General features: G+C 47.2%; 1 protein-coding gene across 14 annotated transcripts in view; it reads right to left on the reverse strand.

Moving 5' to 3' along the window:
• ANKRD17 (ankyrin repeat domain 17) overlaps nucleotides 1-21,016 on the reverse strand; it is a 1,381,421-nt gene that overhangs the window by 64,216 nt on the left and 1,296,189 nt on the right. For all 14 annotated transcript variants that reach the window (XM_078676026.1, XM_078676025.1, XM_078676019.1 and 11 more), the window contains one exon: nucleotides 746-927. In XM_078676026.1, the coding sequence (XP_078532152.1) occupies nucleotides 746-927 (182 nt within the window). The remainder of the gene's footprint in view (nucleotides 1-745; nucleotides 928-21,016) is intronic.

The raw sequence follows: 21,016 nt of genomic DNA on the forward strand, positions 1-21,016 counted from the left end.
CAAGTCAGACAACATTTCACATAGTAACCATGTGATAGAAGAAATAATTTTAGACATCACATTTGCAAGCACTGAAAGTAGACTAGAAGCTCAGTCAGGGCAAGTTACGCAACACAAACAATGCAGCATCAGGGCAGGTCTGTTTGAAAAAAAAGGACTATTTGGAGGTAAAAAAAAACAATGCAGTCAAAATTATATCAACCAGGTTTTTCAAATAAGGACATTTTCAAGGGAGAAATTACTTTTCTATGTATTTTATGATGCAGCTTTAGTTTGAAATTGTGGCAAGCAAGCACACCCTTAGTTCACTAGGGCAAATCAATGAGTGATCTTACTTTATCCGGTAATTACATTTATTCCCAGTGTCTGAGTTGGAAGGCTAGGGACAATAACACTCCATATTGTTCAAAGATGAATAGATTTTGCATTGCATGAGTTATAGAAAATGTTTTATATCAGCCAAGCAACATCTCCCCACCATAATGCCACTAAATGGATCACAAGTTCTACACACTATTATGCCAGTAGCAGGGTCTCAAAGCGAGATGTCCTATGAGTAGTAAATGCACACAATAGTCATTAGCCAAATATATGTCAGTAACAGATAATTAAATTGTGAGAAGAGGAAACATTGTTTTCTCCAAAGAGCACTGGCTCAATACTGAAGACAAGATCATTTCTCGTGCACCATCATACCACCTGTGACAACTTAACTATGGTAACAAGAAAATAGTAAAATGTTTACCCCAACTTTAGGAAAATCCATGTAGCCAGCTGGGACATGCTGATGGAATGCACTGGAAGGAGTTACAATTCCAGAACTGTCCCTCTCCATTGCTTGATGCTGTGAAAATACACCTGGATCCGACATTGGCCGGTGGATCATGTGATTTCCCATGCCTGTGTGACACCAGTCGGAAACTTTATCTGGCAATAAATAAATAAATAATTGGTAAATCTGAGATTCAGACATGCTGTTCAGATATATTGCGTTTTACTATCAAAACGGATGATTTTCTTTACCACTGTAGAACAAAGGACATTTGAGAGCTTAAGCAAGGATCACCTCTGCAGGGGGACCCCTACAATCAGGAAGAGGTCTATGCCCCCTACCACTGGAGGATGGCATACTAAGGGGTGTAGACACCACAGGGAAGAGACCCATTTGTCCCAACCTGAACACCCCTGTAAGGCCCCTAACTCTTATTTAGGAGCACCCCTGAACCTTGCCTCTTCAGATTAGACATGAGAAGAAGCAGCACCTAAGAGCTGTGCTGCAGAAAAGGATGACAACAACTACTTTGGCCAAGGCCCTACCGACCTGTCTCTTGTTCTGGAACCCCTGCAGGCTGCAACCGGCGTGTCCTGCAGCCAGCAGCCTCCTAAAACCCTGGGGACCTGCCCTGCCTGCCTAAAGAACTCTGATCTCTCGTGGACACCTGATCTGTCCAAACCCAAGCCAGGACTCAAGATCCAGCCAGATCCGCGAGTCCTCACCACTCTGCACCAGACGCCCACGACTTGAATGGCCCAACACCCCTGCGAGGCCCGCCCCAGTGATCCTGACCTGTGTTCCAGCATTGGACGACCTCCACGGACCACCCTGAAGGGTCCCACCAACTGCAACCGGAACCGGTGAGAATAACCAGACACAAAATGACACTCCTGCACCCACAAGACCTGAGGTGCGTGATTGACTGTGTCCTGGTGTTCAACAACTCTTCGTTATCCTCCAGTCTTTGGATCCCTTCGCCCAGTCTTCTGAATCCTGCCTGCAACCCGAGCCGGATTGGCCGTAGCGGGCACCGGGCATTTCCCCGGTAGGGGCCAATTTTGGGCCCATGGGGGCCGTTTTTGTTAAAGGGCTGTTTAACCAGCTGCACAATCTGCCCCTGTAACAAAAACAGCCAAAACCGACCCTGGCAAACAGCTCAGCTGCTCCCAGGGGGGCCAGCCGAGCTCTTTGCCAGGGCCAGTTTTGGTTCCCAGTCTGGCCCTGCCTGCAACCCTTTATTGCGACTGACATCATCCATAATAAAGCATTGGGCTCCCGACATATCCTGAGCACCGCGCCGCCACTGCGCTGCTGGTGGTGAGGGTTTGGTGCTAACCTGAGACCCTCTTTGCCCTGACCTTAAACCTAGGAGCTTGGCTCCCTTTGAGTGCCAAACTGATCCTTGGTTCTACCCTCTAAAACTCCAACCCTAAAACCCTTTACTTAACACGTCATTGTTCTCCGTAGGACTGAATGGTGGGTTTTCTCTGAAAATTCTTGTGTTAAACTGCCCTGTACTGCAACAAAAAGTAACTTAGTGCCTTACAAGATGCCCTTCCTGTGTTGCTTAAACTCTGTTAGGAGTGTGTTTCATAATAAACTAGTAAGTAATCTCAATGTAATCCAAAAGTAATCTAACAGTAATTACACCTGCTTTTTAACAGTACCAATTGTTTTCTCAGCTGCAAAAGTAATCTAAATGTTCCTACAGATACAGTGTTCACTGTATTGCTGAAAGTAACATTGTTTGAAGAGTTTAACTCACATGCCACTAGGTACACTTTGGTTCTAGAAATAGAACAAAATAACTTTTTATACAAACATTTGGTCTGGATTCAGTCTTCGGGTGTGTGATATCATTTCTTGTCTGAGTGTGTACAACAAATGCTTAACACTACCCTTGTGATAAGCCTGACTGCTCAACCACACTACCACAAAAGAGTAAGGAATTATCTACTTTAGCCTCTGCTATACCTCTGGGGATTCACTGGCACACATTATACCTTACTTTGGTACAGTATATAAGGAGCCAGCTTCCTATAGATACCATTAAAGGGATGAAATGTCTCATGGATATAAGTTATACCCCTTATGATGGCTGCAAGGGGGTGTTTATATCATGCTGATGCATTGCAGAATTCACAGCACTTTATGTTCAGAGACAGATAAACTGAAGTACAGAGGATGGTCACCATTGACTGGGAACAAGGCAACTTTAAATCCGCACAATGCAAGCAAAATACCCTATATAGAATAAGTACTCGGGTAGAAAACCTACTTTCAGAAAGAAACCTGTAGGAACAGGCGCACATAAGGCCACAAAATAACATATGTCCCAGATAACTGGAAACTCAAACTGTCACCGACAGTATAAGAAGACTAAAAGTACCTGCAGCAAGCAGGAACACCTCACTGGGTGGCACCCTAGAAAAGGGGTTTGAAAAGAAAAGCCAATGGGCTCCGCCCTGTGAATGGCTCATATATAAATGAAAATAGGAAACTTTCCCTTAACAAACCTAGCACAAGACTACTAGGAAAGTATACGGCAGATTTAAGAATCTACTCCACCCAGACTATCTTGAAATCACCGCAAAGAAGAGTCAGAATGTGCACCGAATAGACATTAACTATCAAAAGGCATATCAATCAAGGTGGCTTGAACAGCCTCCAAAAACCCAGAGATGAGCATTCAGACACGCCGACGTAGTGCTACTGAAGAGGCCATAACCCGACCCACAGAATCAGTGGTATCCATATCACAGTAAATGATTCGTTTAGACGCTTGTTGCCCATTCCGTATTAATAGAACAAGATCTTTCAGGGTCTCTTCTGAAAGGGAGGGCAGCAGGGCTACTATGAGTCACACACTGTATGGGAGAAGCATCCGCAGACACAAGAAGTAATAAGGTATCGCAGTGCAGAACTGTTGGAGGGGAAAATATGCCCGCCACACATGTCTTGTCTTCTGGCCTCTTTTTCTGGACAGACAGCAGGGGGGAAAAAGCAGGCTGTACCACAAATCTATGAGGAGACATACTGGATTCCTAGGGGCTGGACATAGTCTGTGAGAAATAGAGAGGCGATCCACATAGGTGTCTCTGTTTCGGGTTTTTCCCAAGCCCCCAACAGAATATAAAGAAAAAGCCTATATGGAAGCACCGGCTCTACCCCTGATTGGCATTGATGCAGGATGCCAAGTAAGGGATCTGTCGTCATTTCCACATAAGGAAGTGTCACATCCAAAATGACAAACTCTTCTGAGCATATCTGTCAGAGAGAAGCTCGCCTCCATAGCTAAACTAGGAGGGGACAGTAGGCGCAAGGCTGGGGAAGACTCCAAGACACTAGCTTCACCCAGCTCAACCAGCTTTACTCCATAGGAGGGTAAGCCATGCCAGAGATGGGATGGAGAAACTCCACACCCTCTCCATCGCCTCCATAATCATGCTCCTCAGAAGGAAAAACAGGAGAGAGGGCTATAAAACCGAGGAAGAGTCTGAAACGCGCCGCTTCACTGGTGCCGCATCCGATGCCATCCGGCGGCACTGGAAAAAGAAAGTGGTGGAGCAGCACCGTCATCTGTAGACCAGACCCTGACATCAGTTGAGCAGACCTAGGTGCTGAAGGTGGTAACCCAGAAGGGCTGTGCACCGGCGGATTCCGGAAGCTGAACACAGTCACGGCCTTGTGAACCTCTGAGGCCGAAGGTGCTCAGGGGAAGGCGAAGACCCAAAGACACAATGAAGAGAATTGTAATATTCTCTCATCTGGGTCAGAGTAACCCGGCTCCACTGTAGGTTGGAAGGCGTGGGGTAGATTCGTGCACCGAATTTTCAACTGAAGATCGGGAACAGGCTTTATGTGGCAAAGTCAGTTGGTGCAGTGACTTCGACAACCTACGTTGATGGAGAGTGATGCCCCACGGGACTGGCTCCTGGATCGGACCCGCGGCCAGTTTGCGGAGCACGAATGGGACAGAGGTCGATGGGAACTCTTGGAAGACTGTGACATCCACGCCACTAGGAGCTACATTTGACGTTCCCTCAACCACTGCAGTTTAAGTTGATGACGGGAGTCGCACTCCTCGGAGTAATGGTGCTCCGCCAGGCCCCACTTACAGAGTGAGGGTCTGTGTCAGACATTTGTTGTCCACAGGACCCACAAGGCTTGAACCCCGAGGATGTGAGTTATTTAAAGGAACACTGTTCAGCGAAACAGACTATGCAGACCCAAAAAAAAAAAGCTTAGGGAACTGCTGATCGAATGTGTTGTAAGCACGGAAAAGCAGAAACTGACTTCAGGGGAGGACTTATATAGACGTCACATCTGGAGGACAACGTTGCTACGGAGTCGCTCGACACCCTCTACTGATACGCAGAGGTACTGCTACAAAACATTTCTAGATCCAATCTGACCCTGGGGAGAATTCTAAGATAAGGAATCTGAGGCTAGATGTCTATCAGAAAGAGTTATTGTGGGTAAGCAACTTGTTCGTCTGATGGATACTTTTAACCGCAGATTCCTAAAGAGATACCGAGGCAATACACTCCCAGGTGGTGAGTGTGTGGAATGGCTCAGACCAAAAGGTCCTTCTGGACTGAACAGATGAAGTCGTCCCCCTGCAGGTCCTGGCCATCAACGGCGGTACAAAAGGGGGTGGTAATGGACGGAGCATCTGAACCAATCAAACACTCACACCCAGTCAAAAGATCTGGGTTTAATCCATCACCGTTCTTTAGCCCACTCTGCCACCCCAGTTCAGACATGGCTATATGCAAATCAGTCTGACCCTGTGCCCCATGGGAACAGTCCAGCCCGAACTGCCAAGCCATGCCTTCCCTGGACCGGAAACAAGCTTCCGAGGACCGGTTTCTGGCATTACAGCCGTCTTCAGCCCGGCTTGCTTGAATCCAGTGGCAAAGTGAGCAAGGGACTCACGTCTGAGCATACCCTGCCACACTTACGGTGGCCAAAAGCGGCACAAAAGGGGGTGGTAATGGACGGAGCATCTGAACCAATCAAACACTCACACCCAGTCAAAAGATCTGGATTTCATCCATCACCGTTCTTTAGGCCACTCTGCCACCCCAGTTCAAACATGGCTATATGCAAATCAGTCTGACCCTGTGCCTCATGGGGTAGGATAGTTAACTGGGGTGGAGAGGCGTGAGTTATCCATTGGGAAGGGAGTGGGTTCAGGAGCGCATAAAGGGGGCGCTGGTGAGTATTGAATGAGGTGGTCTTCGGGGCAAGGAGCTGCAGTATGATCGGCAAATAGCTCCAGAGGAACAAAGTGTGCTAGTGGGATAGTAGAAGGGGGAGGCTGGTGAGGATGCGTGACCTACACGGAGAAGTGAATGAGGTGGTCTCTGTGACAAGTAGCTGGAGTATAGAGGGTGAGTATGACATAGCTCCAGAGGAACAAGGTGTGCTGCTGGGATAGTGATAGGCTGATGAGACTCCAACAGAACTAACCGGTCAAATTAACGACTAGCCAAGTGCACATAGGAATAGCAGAACAACGGCTGATCACTATCACAGGACATATAAATTAAAACACATTATCAGTCTGACATAATTGGCTCTTGAGGGAGGGCCTAAAGAATCATCTCTCAGAGGAAAGACATGAACCCCTGTCCCTCAAAGAGAAACAAAAGCTCAATGACATAAATGAATATGCTACTTACCAGTATGCATCTGTTCTTGGAATGTAGGGCTGCTGACATACATATCTATGCGAAAAGAGAACAAGGGAGACCCTACTCACGACGGAACCAGGGTAATGCGTTTATCCAGAAAACAATGGTTCCTGCGGCATATCACTTTATCAATTACTTAATAAATAAGGCTTGATAGCAATCCAAGTATTGAAGGGAGGGTGGCAACAAGAGGAGAGAGACACAGTCATACCAGTTTCAAAACATTTTTTGTATTTCAAATGACAATTGAGTAAAAATATGATTTAACTGCGACATACAATATAATATACAAAGTGCAATGTGTCCCAAGTGATTTGTGAGCTAACCAAAAGCAACGTGTATATAGTTAAGTGAACTATACAGGTTTCAGTTACAGCTATTTACAAAAAGAGGAAATTTGACTCGAGGCAATTATTTAAATCAATTGTAAACCAGCAACTATACAATCATAGGTACTGTGTGAGTCTTGTTCATTTCCTAGTGCGTTGACAGCGTCGCCCACTCACCTGGTCGAGGTGACTTCGCCCGGTGCCATCCTGGTGCCCACCTAATCACTGGCTAGTGATTCAGGACTTGGTCCCCTCTGCTTACAGGTATCCATCTTCATCGATCCAGGCTTGGATCACATCGAACTACCTCACTGGTCGCCTGCCAGCAACTTCTTCTTTCAGGCTTCATAGACTGCAACGAGGATTCCCGACGTCTTTTCAGACCTATGCAGCCGCAGCCCCTGGGCTAGGTAACCTGAGCATTTCGGTGCTCCAGCATAGCTTAACTATCTAAGTGTCCAGATCCTTTTTCGTTTCAGCTCTAGCTAGTCTGATTCGTCCGATAACACTAACTTTACGAAATCTAGCATCCATAGACTTTGTTCAGCATCCCGCGTGAGAGTGCATACTCTGCACCCGATCCCCCTAGGCCGCCTGCTAGTAATCTGAAGGTTCAGTAGTACAGTCCTAGCGATCCCAAAGCCTCTGAGATTAGTTACTTACCTGCTAGTATTTCGCATTCCACTTGTGTAGTATATGGTTTTTCGTGCCCCTCGGGCATTTGCGTAAATTGTGCAACAAAGTATTTTCGTAAGAGTTTTGTTGTGTGCTTAGCACCCTGTCCTCATAAAGAGTCCAGGGTTGATGTGTTCTAAATAAATATCCTTTTATTTTCATAACAACTTGTGTGGTGTCCTTTCACTTGGTGTACAAGGGGTATATGTGATGGTAAAACAGCTGGCTTAACACGCCCTCTAGAGTTTAGCCTTAGACTGCTCTTGTCCATGCTACTAGGATAGCTGGTCTAAAAGGTTGACTTACAACCAATTATCAATAAGGGTTGTTTGGACTGATACAAAGTGCTCACTAGAATAGTGAACATTATATATCAGGCCAACTTCTCACAGTGGGGTCCTGGGAGGAATGACTCGTTTGAGCCCCTCTAAAAAAACTTTAATGGCAGGCACTCGGAAAAGGGAGAGATGCTGCCTGTTTTGGAGATAAGCCGCTATGGCGGACAAATGTATTCGAATGGAAGCATATGCCAGATTGCATTTGTAAAGATGTAACAGATAACAAATGATGTTGTGCGTGGACGCGTCAAGCGGGTCAATGTCGTGGTCCACGCAATAAATGACAAACCGCTTCCATTTTGCTGCGTAGCATGCTCTGGTGGTGGGCTTTCTTGCCTCCCGTATGATCTCCATGCAGTCAGGAGGCAAGTTGAGGTAGCCAAACTCTAAAACCTCAGGAGCCAGATCGCCAGGTTGAGCTGTTGCGGATCTGGGTGCTGAATGTCGCCATGGCTCTGCGTCAAAAGTCTGGGTGTGAGGTGCAGCCTTTGATGTGGTACCACGGAAAGTTCTAGAAACTTGGTGTACCATGGTTGGCGTGCCCACGTTGGAGCAACCAGGATGAGCGTCATCAAGTGTTGCGTTAGCTTTCGTGCCACCAGCGGTATCAGAGGTGCTGGGGGAAAAGCGTACGCAAATCTGCCTGACCAGTTCATCCATATCGCATTGCCCTGCGACTGTGGGTGCGGGAACCTGGCGGCAAAGCTTTGGCATTTGGCGTTTTCCCTTGTGGCGAACAGGTCTATCTCTGGATGACCCCACTGCTGGAAGTACGGGTGGAGTACTGATGGGTGTATCTCCCACTCGTGCATTTGGTGGCTGTACCTGCTGAGCAGATCCGCCATCTGATTGTCTTTGCCTGGGAGGTGTTCCGCCATGAGGAAGATGTTCCTCTGAATGGCCCACTTCCACATGCTCTGAGCCAGATGAGACAACTGTGGAGAGTGCGTACCTCCTTGTTTCTGAATGTAGTACATGGCTGTCATGTTGTCCGTCCGGATCAACACGACTTTGTTGCACATATGTACCTTGAATGCTTTCATTGCCATGAAGATTGCCATCAGCTCTAGGTGGTTGATGTGCATCTTCTTTTGCTGCGTTGTCCATAGTCCCTGCACTGTGTAGTGGAGTACATGAGCTCCCCAACCCTGGAGAGATGCGTTCGTGGTTAGGATGATTGTGGAACAGGCTCCTGGAACGGTCGGCCCTTGCAAAGGTTGTGTGGATTCCACCAATGCAGAGAGTTGTATGCCCGACCGGTCACCAACACTAGGTCCTTTAACTGTCCGTGAGCCTGATTCCACTGACGTGCCAAGCACTCTTGCAGCGGACGCATATGTAGTCTCGCGTGCGGGACTTTGAAGATGCAGGAGGCTATCATGCCTATCAACTGCATGAACACTCGTGCTGGAAGCGAGTGTTGCGGTCTGAATTTCTGTATTAGCAATTGAATGCTGTTGATCCTCACAGAATTTGGCTGCGCTGTGGCCGCCAGAGTATCTATCGTCGCACCCAGATACTGCCGCACATGGGCTGGCTGAAGGTGTGACTTTGGATAATTCAGTGAGAATCCCAGATCGTGAAGAAGCTGAATGGTGTGGGACATGTTGGCAGCGCACTGCTGGGCCGACTTTGCTTGGACAAGCCAGTCGTCTAGATAAGGGTAGACGTGAACGTTTTGTCTCCTGAGGTACGCAGCCACTGTCGCCAGGCACTTTGTGAACACCCTGGGCGCTGTGGTCACTCCGAAAGGGAGGACTTTGAATTGGTAATGCTGATTCTGAATGGTGAATCTGAGATATTTTCTGTGACGGATGTAGTGGAATGTGAAAATATGCATCTTTTAGATCTAATGTTGCGTGGAAATCCCCTTGATTGAGCAACGGAAGAACCTGCTACAGCGTGAGCATATGAAAGTGTTCTGAGAGAATGTACTGGTTTAGGGGCCTGTGGTCCAGTATGGGTCGTAGGGACCCGTCTTTCTTTGGGATCAAGAAGTACAGGGAGTACACTCCCGAGCCTCTTTGCTCCACTGGTACGAGCTCGATTGCCCCTTTTTGCAGCATGACGAGGACCTCTTGCTGCAATAAGTGCAAATGCTCTGTTGACATAGGACGGTGTTTTGGGGGAATGTTGGGTGGAGTGGACGTTAACTCCAGACAATAACCGTACTGGATAAGCTTTCTGACCCACCTGTCTGTGGTGATGGATTTCCAGACTGGCAGGAACTGTTGGAGTCTCCCCCCATGACAGGTGTTGTATGGTCGGGGGGCAGTGACAAGGCGTCACTGTTTGTTTGCGGCGGAGGATCGGGAGTTGTTGTTTCCACGACCTCTGCCCTTGGCGCTTTTTCCGCGATAGCCACCTCTACTCTGTTTGTTGTATGAGGTTTGTGCACCACTTTTAGTGTACTGTGTTTGCTGGGACATCTGGCCTCTGGAAACACCTCTATTGCTTGAGCGACGAAAAGTACTACCCCTGAACTGCTGGGACTGGAGAGCCCCCATAGACTTTGCAGTCTCAGTGTCTTTTTTGATTTTTTCCAGGGTGGTGTCCACCTCAGGTCCAAACAAGTGATCAGGGTTTACAGGCTGATTTAGGATGGTGGTTTGAATCTCCGGCTTGAACCCGGAGATTCTGAGCCAGGCCTGACGCCGCAACATTACACTTGTGTTAATGGCCCTGGCCGCGGTGTCCGCTGCGTCCAGTGCACACTTAATGGAAGCATTTGAGATCAGTTTCCCTTCTTGAATAAGCATCTCTGCTGCCTCCTTATACTCATCTGGCAAGTGTTGTAACAGGGTTTCAAGTGTATCATAATGTGCCCTGTCATATCTGGCCAAGAGTGCCTGCGTGTTAGAAATACGCCAGATATTGGCTGCTTGAGCCGCCACCCTCTTCCCTGATGCTTTTAGCACCTTAGATTCCTTGTCAGGGGGAGGAGCATCACTAGTAGTCTGTGAATTTGCCCTCTTCCGGGCATTAGAAACAACTAGAGAGTCCAACGGCAACTGGCCTTTGATGTAGGTAGGGTCGCCAGGTGCCGGCTTGTACTTTTTTTCAATTCTGGGGTTTATAACCCTGGCACGTGTGGGTTCTTTAAAAATGTCTGCAGCATGTTTCAAGACACCCTTCAGCATTGGCAGAGTCTTGACAGTCTTTTCAGAGGTGGAAAAGGTATCAAACAGAAAATCCACTTCAATAGGGTCAGCATGGAGCTGGACGTCATGATTTTTAGCTGCCCTCTCAATAAACGCATTAAATGCCGCAGAATCCTCAGTAAGGGAGGTCTTGACAGTATACACTTGAGTGTCCGGGGCAGTTTGCGGATCCCCTGGGTCTGCAGCATCTGCCCATGTGTCATGGTGATCTTCAGGATCAGTGTCGGCAGGGTAGCTGTATTCATCATAGTCACCTTCCCCAGCCTCCACATCTGAGTAAGTGGGCGAGATTGGAGCAGTGTCCTGAGCCCGTGGATTAATTAGTTCAACAAGAACTGGGGAATCTGTGGAAGCCTTTTTCTTCTTTAAAGGAATTGTGTAGGACTCCATAGGCTGTGCTGTGTGATCTTTCGCTTGTAGATGGAAAGTTTACCGGTGTCGGCGTCGATAAATTGTTCCGACTGCTCCTCCAGTAGGGGTTGTCGATGCTTTGTGCCTACAACTGCAGGGGGAGGCTTCGGTCCCATGGACACCTTCATGGACGGCTCGACGATCGTCCTGGGCGCGAACGCCTTCGGCGCCACCTTCGGCGGCAGCGTGAACTGAATCGACGCCGTTGACTTTTGCGGTTTGGCGGCAGGCTTCAGGGTGGAAGTATCCTTTGGATCGACCGCGGAAGCCTTGTCCTTGATGCGCTGCAACGAGTCAGACACCTGCTTCGTGAAGGATGCGGACGGTTTCGTCGACCCAACAGGTGCTTTCGAGCCACCACCATGTGCAGACTCGAGGGCAACAGTACTTTTGGCCTTGTCCGGCCGACGTGCAGGATCGACAGCTTTCGGAGCTCCGAGTCCTTTGTCTGTGTCGACGGCCTTCGGCGCCGACGGCTTCAGGTTGGCGGCCTTGACAAGCGGTGTCGGTGCCCCAGTGTTCGGCTCGACGCCCTTAAGCGACTTCACCGGTTCGACAACCTTCTTTGGCTTCGTCTGTACCGACAGGTCCGAAGACGTGGAGCCGACCAAGGCGACAGTCGCTTTTTGCTTCGACGGCGCCTCTATCACTTTCGGTTTTGTCGAGACCGAAGCTTTTACTTTCGGTTTCGATTTGACTAATGGCGGCTCCGTAGAAGTGTCCGTAGCCGGGCCCGGAGGCGAGACCGTGGATCTAGGTGCAAGATCTTGGGTAAGGCCATGTGGCGATCCCTCGACCTGAGCCTTAGCTATTGTCCGAACGGGGCATAGCTCTTCGCCTGAGCGATCTTCCGTGGCCCCATAGGCCTCATTGTCGTCTCCTACCTCGTCGACGACGTCTTCTGTATCGAGCATTTCGACGTCTGCGTCGTAGTTGGAGTCGATCTCTGCCGCTTGAGTTGAAATCGGCTCTTGATCTTCCTGCTCGTCTGCTTCTTCTCCCTCGAAAATTTTCACCGGGTCAGGGGCCGTCTGCTGGGCCTCCTGGCGCGCCGAAGTCGAATCGTCTTCTTGGAGCGAAAATGAGAACAAGCCATACAGTTGGCTTCATCGTGATCCGGCGACAGGCACTTGTTGCACACCGGGTGGACATCGATGTGGGGATACTTCGAGTTGCACACGGGGCATCTTTTGAACGGGCTCCGTTCCATGATGTGTCGTCGAATAAGGCTGGTTGCGTTGACTGGGCCTCGAACACCGAAGAGCCACGCGACTCCTCTGGATGTCCGACTCGGGAACTGAGCCGGAACAGAGCTGGGCACCGAACGCAAGACAATACCGACGCTATAGGAAAGGCCTTTGGGCCGAAAAGAAAGTTTCTATCGATTCCAAACTTGAGTTTTCAAATATGCATCCGAACCCAATGGCGGAAAAAAACAATCTGGGGATGGAGTCTATGCCTATGCGCACTGTAGTCCAGGGGAGGAGCCACCTATCTCGTAATACTTCGAAGACTCTTCCAGGACAACAATGTGCAATCATCCGGACCCAACACTAGGCGGCGATCTATGCTATAGATATGAATTCAGCAGCCCACATGCCTCGAACAGGGGTAAACAGCATAACGTGAGTTATATTATGCATTGTTCATGACAACATTAACAATAAAAGATCTGTCCTGGTTAAAATCCCGAAACCGGACTTTCAGAACAAATTTCCTCAACAGAAAGATGGATGACAATACGTCCCTCCTAGGTATAAGTTAATCAGTCCCAAAGAATATCCATATTGAACCTACGCACTGACGGCATAACACCTTGCCACAAGATGCAAGTATAGACATAAAAATATGTAAGAACATAAATGCGTCACCAGACACTTCAATTGACCTAACAATTCAAAGAACTTGACAAGGCAAACAAAACTGACAGTAGACAGAACGTATAAAGTTTCCCTCCATACGGCCTTCAGTGTCATAGTGACATAAGACTGAATACTATTTCAAGCTTTGAATAAGTACAAAGCACCAAGGCAAGCGAGAAAATAATCTACCGCATCTGTGACTAGTTTTTTTTTTTTAACTCTTTTCTTTTTGTTTTGAACTAAACTTGTGTACCACATACACACAAGGACATATATACTCTGTATACATATCAGTTAAATAAACCTGAAAACCAGTTCACAGAACTTCATAACATATTTCACCCTTGTCATGAAGATTTAAGTGACATATACACTTGATGGTATTTTCACTAATAACCCAAACATTATTATAAATAAAACATTACCTTTAACATGGTCTGATCACTCAGCAATCTTATTCGACATTATAATTAAAAGCCCTATATACAACAATGCATCTCCCAACCCATTTCAAATCACTAGAGATTGGAGAAACCTTGATCGGACACAACTTATTCAGACCCTTACTGATGTATTTTCCTGTGCAGATACAGAGACAGACCCAAACATTGCAGCTAATAATTATACCTCAAGCCTGGAAGAAGCAGTCACAATATTAGCCCCACCCAGATCCTCTAAATATAATAGAAAAACCCCCTCGGCCCCCTGGTTCTCCGAACAATTAAGACTACAAAGACAACACTGCCGAAACTTAGAACGCCATTGGCGCAAACAATATCATTCGGCTGACAAAATAGCCTACAAATCTGCTCTTTACAAATATAGACAGATGATAACCATAGAGAAAAACAACTATTACACTACTCAAATCGATCAGGCAAAATGCACCATGAAAAAATTGTTTCAGGTGGTGAACCACCTGGCAGCACCCTCAAGCCCTCCTACTGAAACATCTCAAACCCTCTGCAATGCACTGGCGGACTTCTCCGAAAAAGTCACGTCCATATTTAAGGACTTTACTCCTAAAGCTACCATTACCAAAACAACCAACACACAAACAAGTTTGGACATACCAAGCTTCATGGAATTCACTAATATATACGCTCAACACATTTATAAACTTATTTCATCTATCAAATCTGGATCTCCTTTGGACCCCTGTCATCCAGCGATTCTTAATACTATCCCAGACATCATCACTCCACCTTTAACACACATCTGCAATTCCATGTTCTTATCGGGCTCATACCCTACTATTTGGAAAAACACAATAATCAAACCTTTGCTCAAAAAACCATCACTTGACCCTTCATCACCTTCTAGTTACTGACCTATTGCATCCCTGCCTTTCCCAGCTAAAATTTTTGAATCCATTATGAATCAACAGCTGTCTGAATTTATCCATAACAACGAACTTTTAGATGACACCCAGTTCGGCTTCTGACAAGGACACGGTACAGAAACCGCACTGATAAAGGCTGCAGATGAAATAAGGAAGACTATGGACAACGGTGGAGAGGCTGTACTCATCCTACTGGATTTATCGGCGGCCTTCGACACGGTCGATCACTCTACCTTGATCGATCGTGTCGAAGCCATCGGTATTACACACAAAGCCAAGGACCTCATTGCATCCTTTCTGGCAGAAAGTAAACAGGCAGTTAAACTGGGCTCATATACTTCCCCCACTTTCACCCTCCCTTGTGGGGTCCCACAAGGATCCTCGCTAAGTCCGACTCTTTTCAACATATATGTTTCGGACTTAGCGAGGGTAATAAAAGCCTATAACATCAACTTAACGACATACGCAGACGACACTCAGTTGGTAGTATCCATACACAGGGATGGCCCCAAAAAAGCGGCAAATTTTAAAGAAGGCATGAGGGCCATCAGTAGTTGGATGTCTTCCAACTGCTTAAAACTCAATTCTACAAAGACCGAAGTTATGTTGTTCGGCAAGATCCAGCCAACATGGTCCCCCCTTTGGTGGCCGGAGGAAATGGGCACTCCACCTGAGCCAGTCAGTAAAGTCAGAAATTTGGGAGTCATTTTTGATGATAAACTCCATTTTCACCATCATGTCAACTCAGTAGTTTCTTCATCATTTAACATACTAAGAAAAATCAAGAAAATACTCCCATATCTCCCTAAAGCGGCAGGAAAAACACTCATTTCAACACTTGTGTTCTCACGCACTGACTATTGTAACGCCCTCCTTCTGAACGCACAAGAAAAGGTCATCGCCAAACTCCATATGATACAAAATGCCTCAGCTAGAGTTTTACTGGGCATCTCAAAATTCAGTCGCATCTCTAAACACATCAAACATCTGCATTGGCTTCCCATCAAAAGCCGCACAAAATTTAAATCTCTCTGTATTGTCTACAAGGCAATTAACAACCTTGGACCTAAATTCCTTAGGAAATCTTTTAAACCTCATATTGCCCCCAGAACGCTTCGTTCCAATACTGCCCATTTGCTCAACATATCCAGAACAACAAGTGTTAACTGGGGAGACAGATGCTTCACGAACGCCGCTGCAAGATTGTGGAACTCCCTCCCCCTAAAAATAAAGATCAGTCCCACCCTCACCATTTTCAGGAAGCAATTAAAAACATGGTTATTTTCTCAGTAATCTTATCATTCTCAGTAACCCCTTCACTCTCAGGAAGCAACTAAAGAAGGGGTTGCCGTGTCAGTAATCTCATACCAGTAGTCTTAATCACAGCATCAGCGCCGAGACACCCCTGGGTAATTGCAGCGCTTTAAAAATCGCGTAAATAAATAAATACACCAACAAGAGTAAAGATTACCTGGCATTACGACAATGCTTCTTACCAATAGTAACAGAAAATGTGATACTAAGTAAAGAATAATATATATAAACAAGCATTTGCAATGCAATAGGTCTCGTATTTGCGAGAGTTTAAGCTATTGGCATTGTAAAGGACAATGCCTTTTTATTTATCTGTTTTGATAATTAACACATAAACGAAAGGCATTGCCATTTACAATGGCAAAAGCTCAAACTCTTGTAATTTGAGACCAATTCAAATAAGCGACAGCCGCTGTCACAGCTGCTCATAAAGTGAAAGCACGCATGGCGCGCTGAATGTTGCAGGAAAGCATGTTGTGCCTACAGTAGGAGAAACTCATTAAAGAAAATAGTGGTGACCGACATACTGTGTAACAAACAAAGTAAAAGGGTCAGTCGAAGGAAAACGACACAAGCCAATACAAAATATGGGCGGAGAGTGAGCGGGACTTCTATTCCATAATGCAATACAGCATGGCTCGTGGAGCAGCGCATGCGCTGCCCAGGCTCTACCTCAAAAACTTCATCTTATGTTGTAGAACCTCAGGTATTCATTCAAGGTAATAAGTAGGCAATGCCTCTAGTGTGATAAATGGATATCAGGGTCTAAAAAAAAGGGTTGTTTAGAAGTGCAACTAGGGCGGGCCACAGTCTGCAAGAGATAAATTCCTAAACTGAGCCTTGCAAACATGGCGCACGTGAAATCAGCTGGTGACAGGATGTTTATTAAAGGGTTGAACACAGAGGAGCAATTGTGCTTTTGAGGGGCAGAGGAGGCATATAGGACCTGGAACTGAGCTGGTGGGGCCCCTAATGTCACACTGCAATTCCTCCAGATGCGGTTTCCCGATCAACCACTGACCACGCACCAGCCTCTGGCTTCTACAAATCCAGGGCGCTCCCAGATACTATCCCTGCACAGTCACCATCTAAGGTGAACATTTACAACAGGAGCAAGTTCTACGTCACCATCAACACAACAGTGGAGGAGCAGCCGCTATCGGAGAAGAAAGCTACGGTGCACACTACCAAAGTCATCAGAACACATACACCAGTCCACAGTAACAGAGAACTGCACAAAGGAGTCCCCTAGACCATGAAGAAATACAGGCTTCTGCACAGAGGGATATCTAATCACTTGGAAAAGTAATATTACCCTGTTTAACAGAGCAACACGTGCAACTAAGGACACAAACTGTGACAAGGGGGGACTGCAACTTATGTGACAGTGGACATTGGGCACCAGTTCTTCAAAGAAGGCCAATGGCACAGGGTTGTGAAATTTTATCAAATATCTACTTGTCCAAGGGGCATGTTGCTTCATACATCTACTAGTCCTGTAACAAAATCCACTTGTCCCTTTGGTGCCATGTACTGCGGCGACAAATTATGGCAGCAATCTCATTATACAAGAGCCTTGATATAGCCTCTCTGCTTATGCCAGGGCTCATACCATAGTAGTGTTTGAATACTTGCATCCCCTTATGTTGACACATTTCTGTGGATCTACATACTGGGGCTGAAGGTAGGGGTAAGCAGTAGTTCGAGGGTTAGAATACCCTTTTGAGTCTGTGCAAATCTGACAACTTGCATGTTTTAAAGTTTTTCAACAACTCTTCTCTAATCTTTTCCCATACTGAGAAATGTTGGAAATTTACTCCTGACAATGGACCTTGTGATGGGGGAGAGACAGACGTGTGGCTGCAACCAGGGACGGCGGGGCTTGGAATGTGCATTCACTACGGGGAGGGGGTGGTGGGGAGAAAGATACATGAAGGAAGGGTAAGATTGGAGGGACGTAAGGGGGAATGGAGAAGAGCAGGTGGAGGAAAGGAGAGACAAGTAACATGAAGGAAAAGCACGCGGTGGGAGCGTGTGCGCGGAGAGGAGACGCCATGCGCGTGCACATCGGCTGTCCGTGCGTGCACATGGTTTGTCTCCCTTCGCTAGCGAAAGCCACAACAATAGACTCGCCAAGGCGAAGCAGCGCATGCGCTCGCTAGGCAATACGTGTGATTTAAAAACAAGATTTGATTAAAAGTACTATTAACACTTACACACACACACACACACACACACACACACACACACATATATATATACACACACATAAAATTACACATCCCCAAGTTGCTGCAACAGGAGAACTCGAGGCATGTTAATTGCTGCTAAAAATTAATGCAAACGACAGGTAATACCTACTGTTATGTATGTATAAGCAAAGAGGGTTGATGGAGATTATCAAGAACGGCTCGCTAAAAAGTCCCAAAGCCCTGTCCCAAGAATGAACCAAAGGAACTACTGATGCCACCCAAAGAAGGGAGGGAACCATAGCTTGTGTATTTTACAAGAATAAACCTTCAGTGCTTAGGAAAACAACCACTGATAGAGTATATACAGTCTGTTTATGAAGAAAAACAAGCTGCACTAACTACTCTGGTTATGCAAAACTCATTAAGTGTGAAATAAATAAATAACAGGACCCTTAAAAAAAGGTACCACCAAGGAAGGAACGACTATGACCAGTAAGGGTCATACCACCTGGCCTTAATGGCCTAGGTTACATATCTGAATGAGGCCCGTCCAAGGCCGGGCACTCAAAGAAAGCTATCTGATAGTATACCAATATACTATGTAAGTAGTACCCACACAAGCTACACAATAGCAACCAATACTCCACATAGAGTAAGCCATATACCGCAAAGGTATAAACTCTTGAGACTAGGCTCTTCTTCAGAGCTACAAAATAATCAACTGCTAAACCAGCAGCAAAACAATCCGCAGACTGAAACTGTTAAATCCAGAGACACTAGTCTCAGCAAGAAAGAAGAGGTGCCTGTCATTTCGACAACACAAATGCAACAAGCAGTGCTTAAACCTCAGCACAACCAGAGACTGACACTATCCAAAATGGAGGGACTTACCCACCAATCAAAAAAATGAGGGGGAAAGGAGGCTGCAAAAGTAAATATAGACAAACTAAGGGTCTGTTCGACCATCCCTAAACCTGCGAAGGGCCGCCTCAGCTTAGGCCCCAAAAAGGTTATCACCATCAAACGCCAAATCAAGCAAGATACACTGTACTGCCTCTGGAAACCAGATGACCTAAGCCATGCATGCCGACACAGTGCCACAGCCGACACCATACCTCGGCGAATGGAGTCAGTAGAGTCCATTCCACAGCGTATTAGCAGCCTGGTGACCATCCACCATCAACTGAATCAACTCTCCTCTGTTAGCCTCGGGGAACAAGGGTAAAAATTGGCCCAAAGAATCCCACAATGTGTGGAGAAAATGCCAGAGGACGCAAATAGGGTTGATTGAGTGGAACGCTGCGCTGGTGGAGGAAAAACACATTTTCTCCAGGCGTCCTATCTTCTGGACTCCTTACCAAGGGAGTAAAAGGGAATGTCCTGCATTCCTGGGGACGCTCTTATAGTTTGGACCACGAAGCTGTGGTGAATCGGTAGCCTAACAAGACAAATGGGGTCCCCAGGGGCAGGGCGATAAGTGTGGGCAATAGTACGTCTACCCCTGAGTCCGTTACCCCGCGTCAGGTCTTGCCTATGTCCCTAGCAGAATGTCAGTTAGTGCCTCATAAAAAGGGAAGTAATGGTTCAACCCCCGACTGACCAGGATGAAGGACTACCATCAGAGGAGCCATAGCCTTCCACACAGTGGTAGAGTGAGATGCAAGATATCAGCCACTCTCTTTAAAACCTCCAAGGTAGAACTGGCACTCGAGGCAAGGCCAGGGGCGACAAAAGGGAGGAAGCAGGGGATAAATCCAGCCCGCTTGCCTCACCAAACTCAGAGACCCAGCTATCTACCATCCCTGGACGTTCCAAAAGGAATCATCCCCACACAACCTTATCCGGACTGGTCCTGTTGGGCTCCACAGAAACAACCGGCACTAACGGCCTCGTAAACTATATTGGACGATGTTGACGCAACGTCCACCTAGGAAGGAGGAGAGACCACGACCGGCGTCGATCCAAACACCTGGAGTCCTGGCTAAGCCTGCTCCATGACATGCAGCAACTCCAACTCGGAGTCCTCCGTCACTGCTGGGATAGGCACTGGAGGAAGTACCAATGTCACGTTAGTGTCAGTAGACTCTGCAGGTGGCGGGCCAACAGGACAGTGCACCTAAGTCTCAGAGTCTGAAACCCGCGGCAATGGTGCAGTTTCGGCGCCTACGACCTCCTTGTGACCCGCAGGTGCTCCAGAGGCAGAAGAGGGCCCAAAAACTAGATGAAGAGCCTCTTAGTACTCCTGCATCTGACTCCAGGTCACCCAGGCTCTAGGAAAAACTGTGAGGTGCGACGTCAGAGCTGGAATTTCAGAACTAGATCGAGAGACTTCTCCGCGATCCGCACCGTGAGTCGAAGAGGTCAGAGCAAACCGGTTCTCTGATCTCTTGCAACGCCGCTTACCATAAGACATCGCTGTAGAGTGGGACCACTGCCGTTTACCACGGGGCTAAGTTCAGCACTCCTGGCAACAACCTCTGGACCGGGAAGACTGACGTCGTGAGGAGCTGGAAGTCCGAGACAACGTCGCCGTCAGAAGCTTCATGCGCCGCTCCCGCAGCTTCTTCAGTTTCAACCGTTGACAGGTGTCGCAGACGTCTGCCTCGTCATGCTCGCCTAGGCACCACAAACAAATAGTAGAGTGTGGATCCGTACCAGATATCTGGCGAGTACAGTATCCACAAGATTTAAACCCAGGGGGCATAAGGCACACAGTTTCCCGACGAACATTTGTCACAGTAGGCCGAAAAACGGCCAGAGATAAGCTTCTTTGGCTCCGCGTTCAAGCGTGTAAAAGAAGAAACTGACGTACGCACGGCGGAGGGGACTTAAATGGCTCTACTGACGTCAAATCCAAAGAGGACATCACCGTGGAGCCGTACGACGACGTCTCACGGCGTGCAGAGGGACTGCTGAAA

This window comes from Lissotriton helveticus, chromosome 2_1, assembly GCF_964261635.1.
Source record: "Lissotriton helveticus chromosome 2_1, aLisHel1.1, whole genome shotgun sequence".
Lineage (NCBI taxonomy): Eukaryota > Metazoa > Chordata > Amphibia > Caudata > Salamandridae > Lissotriton > Lissotriton helveticus.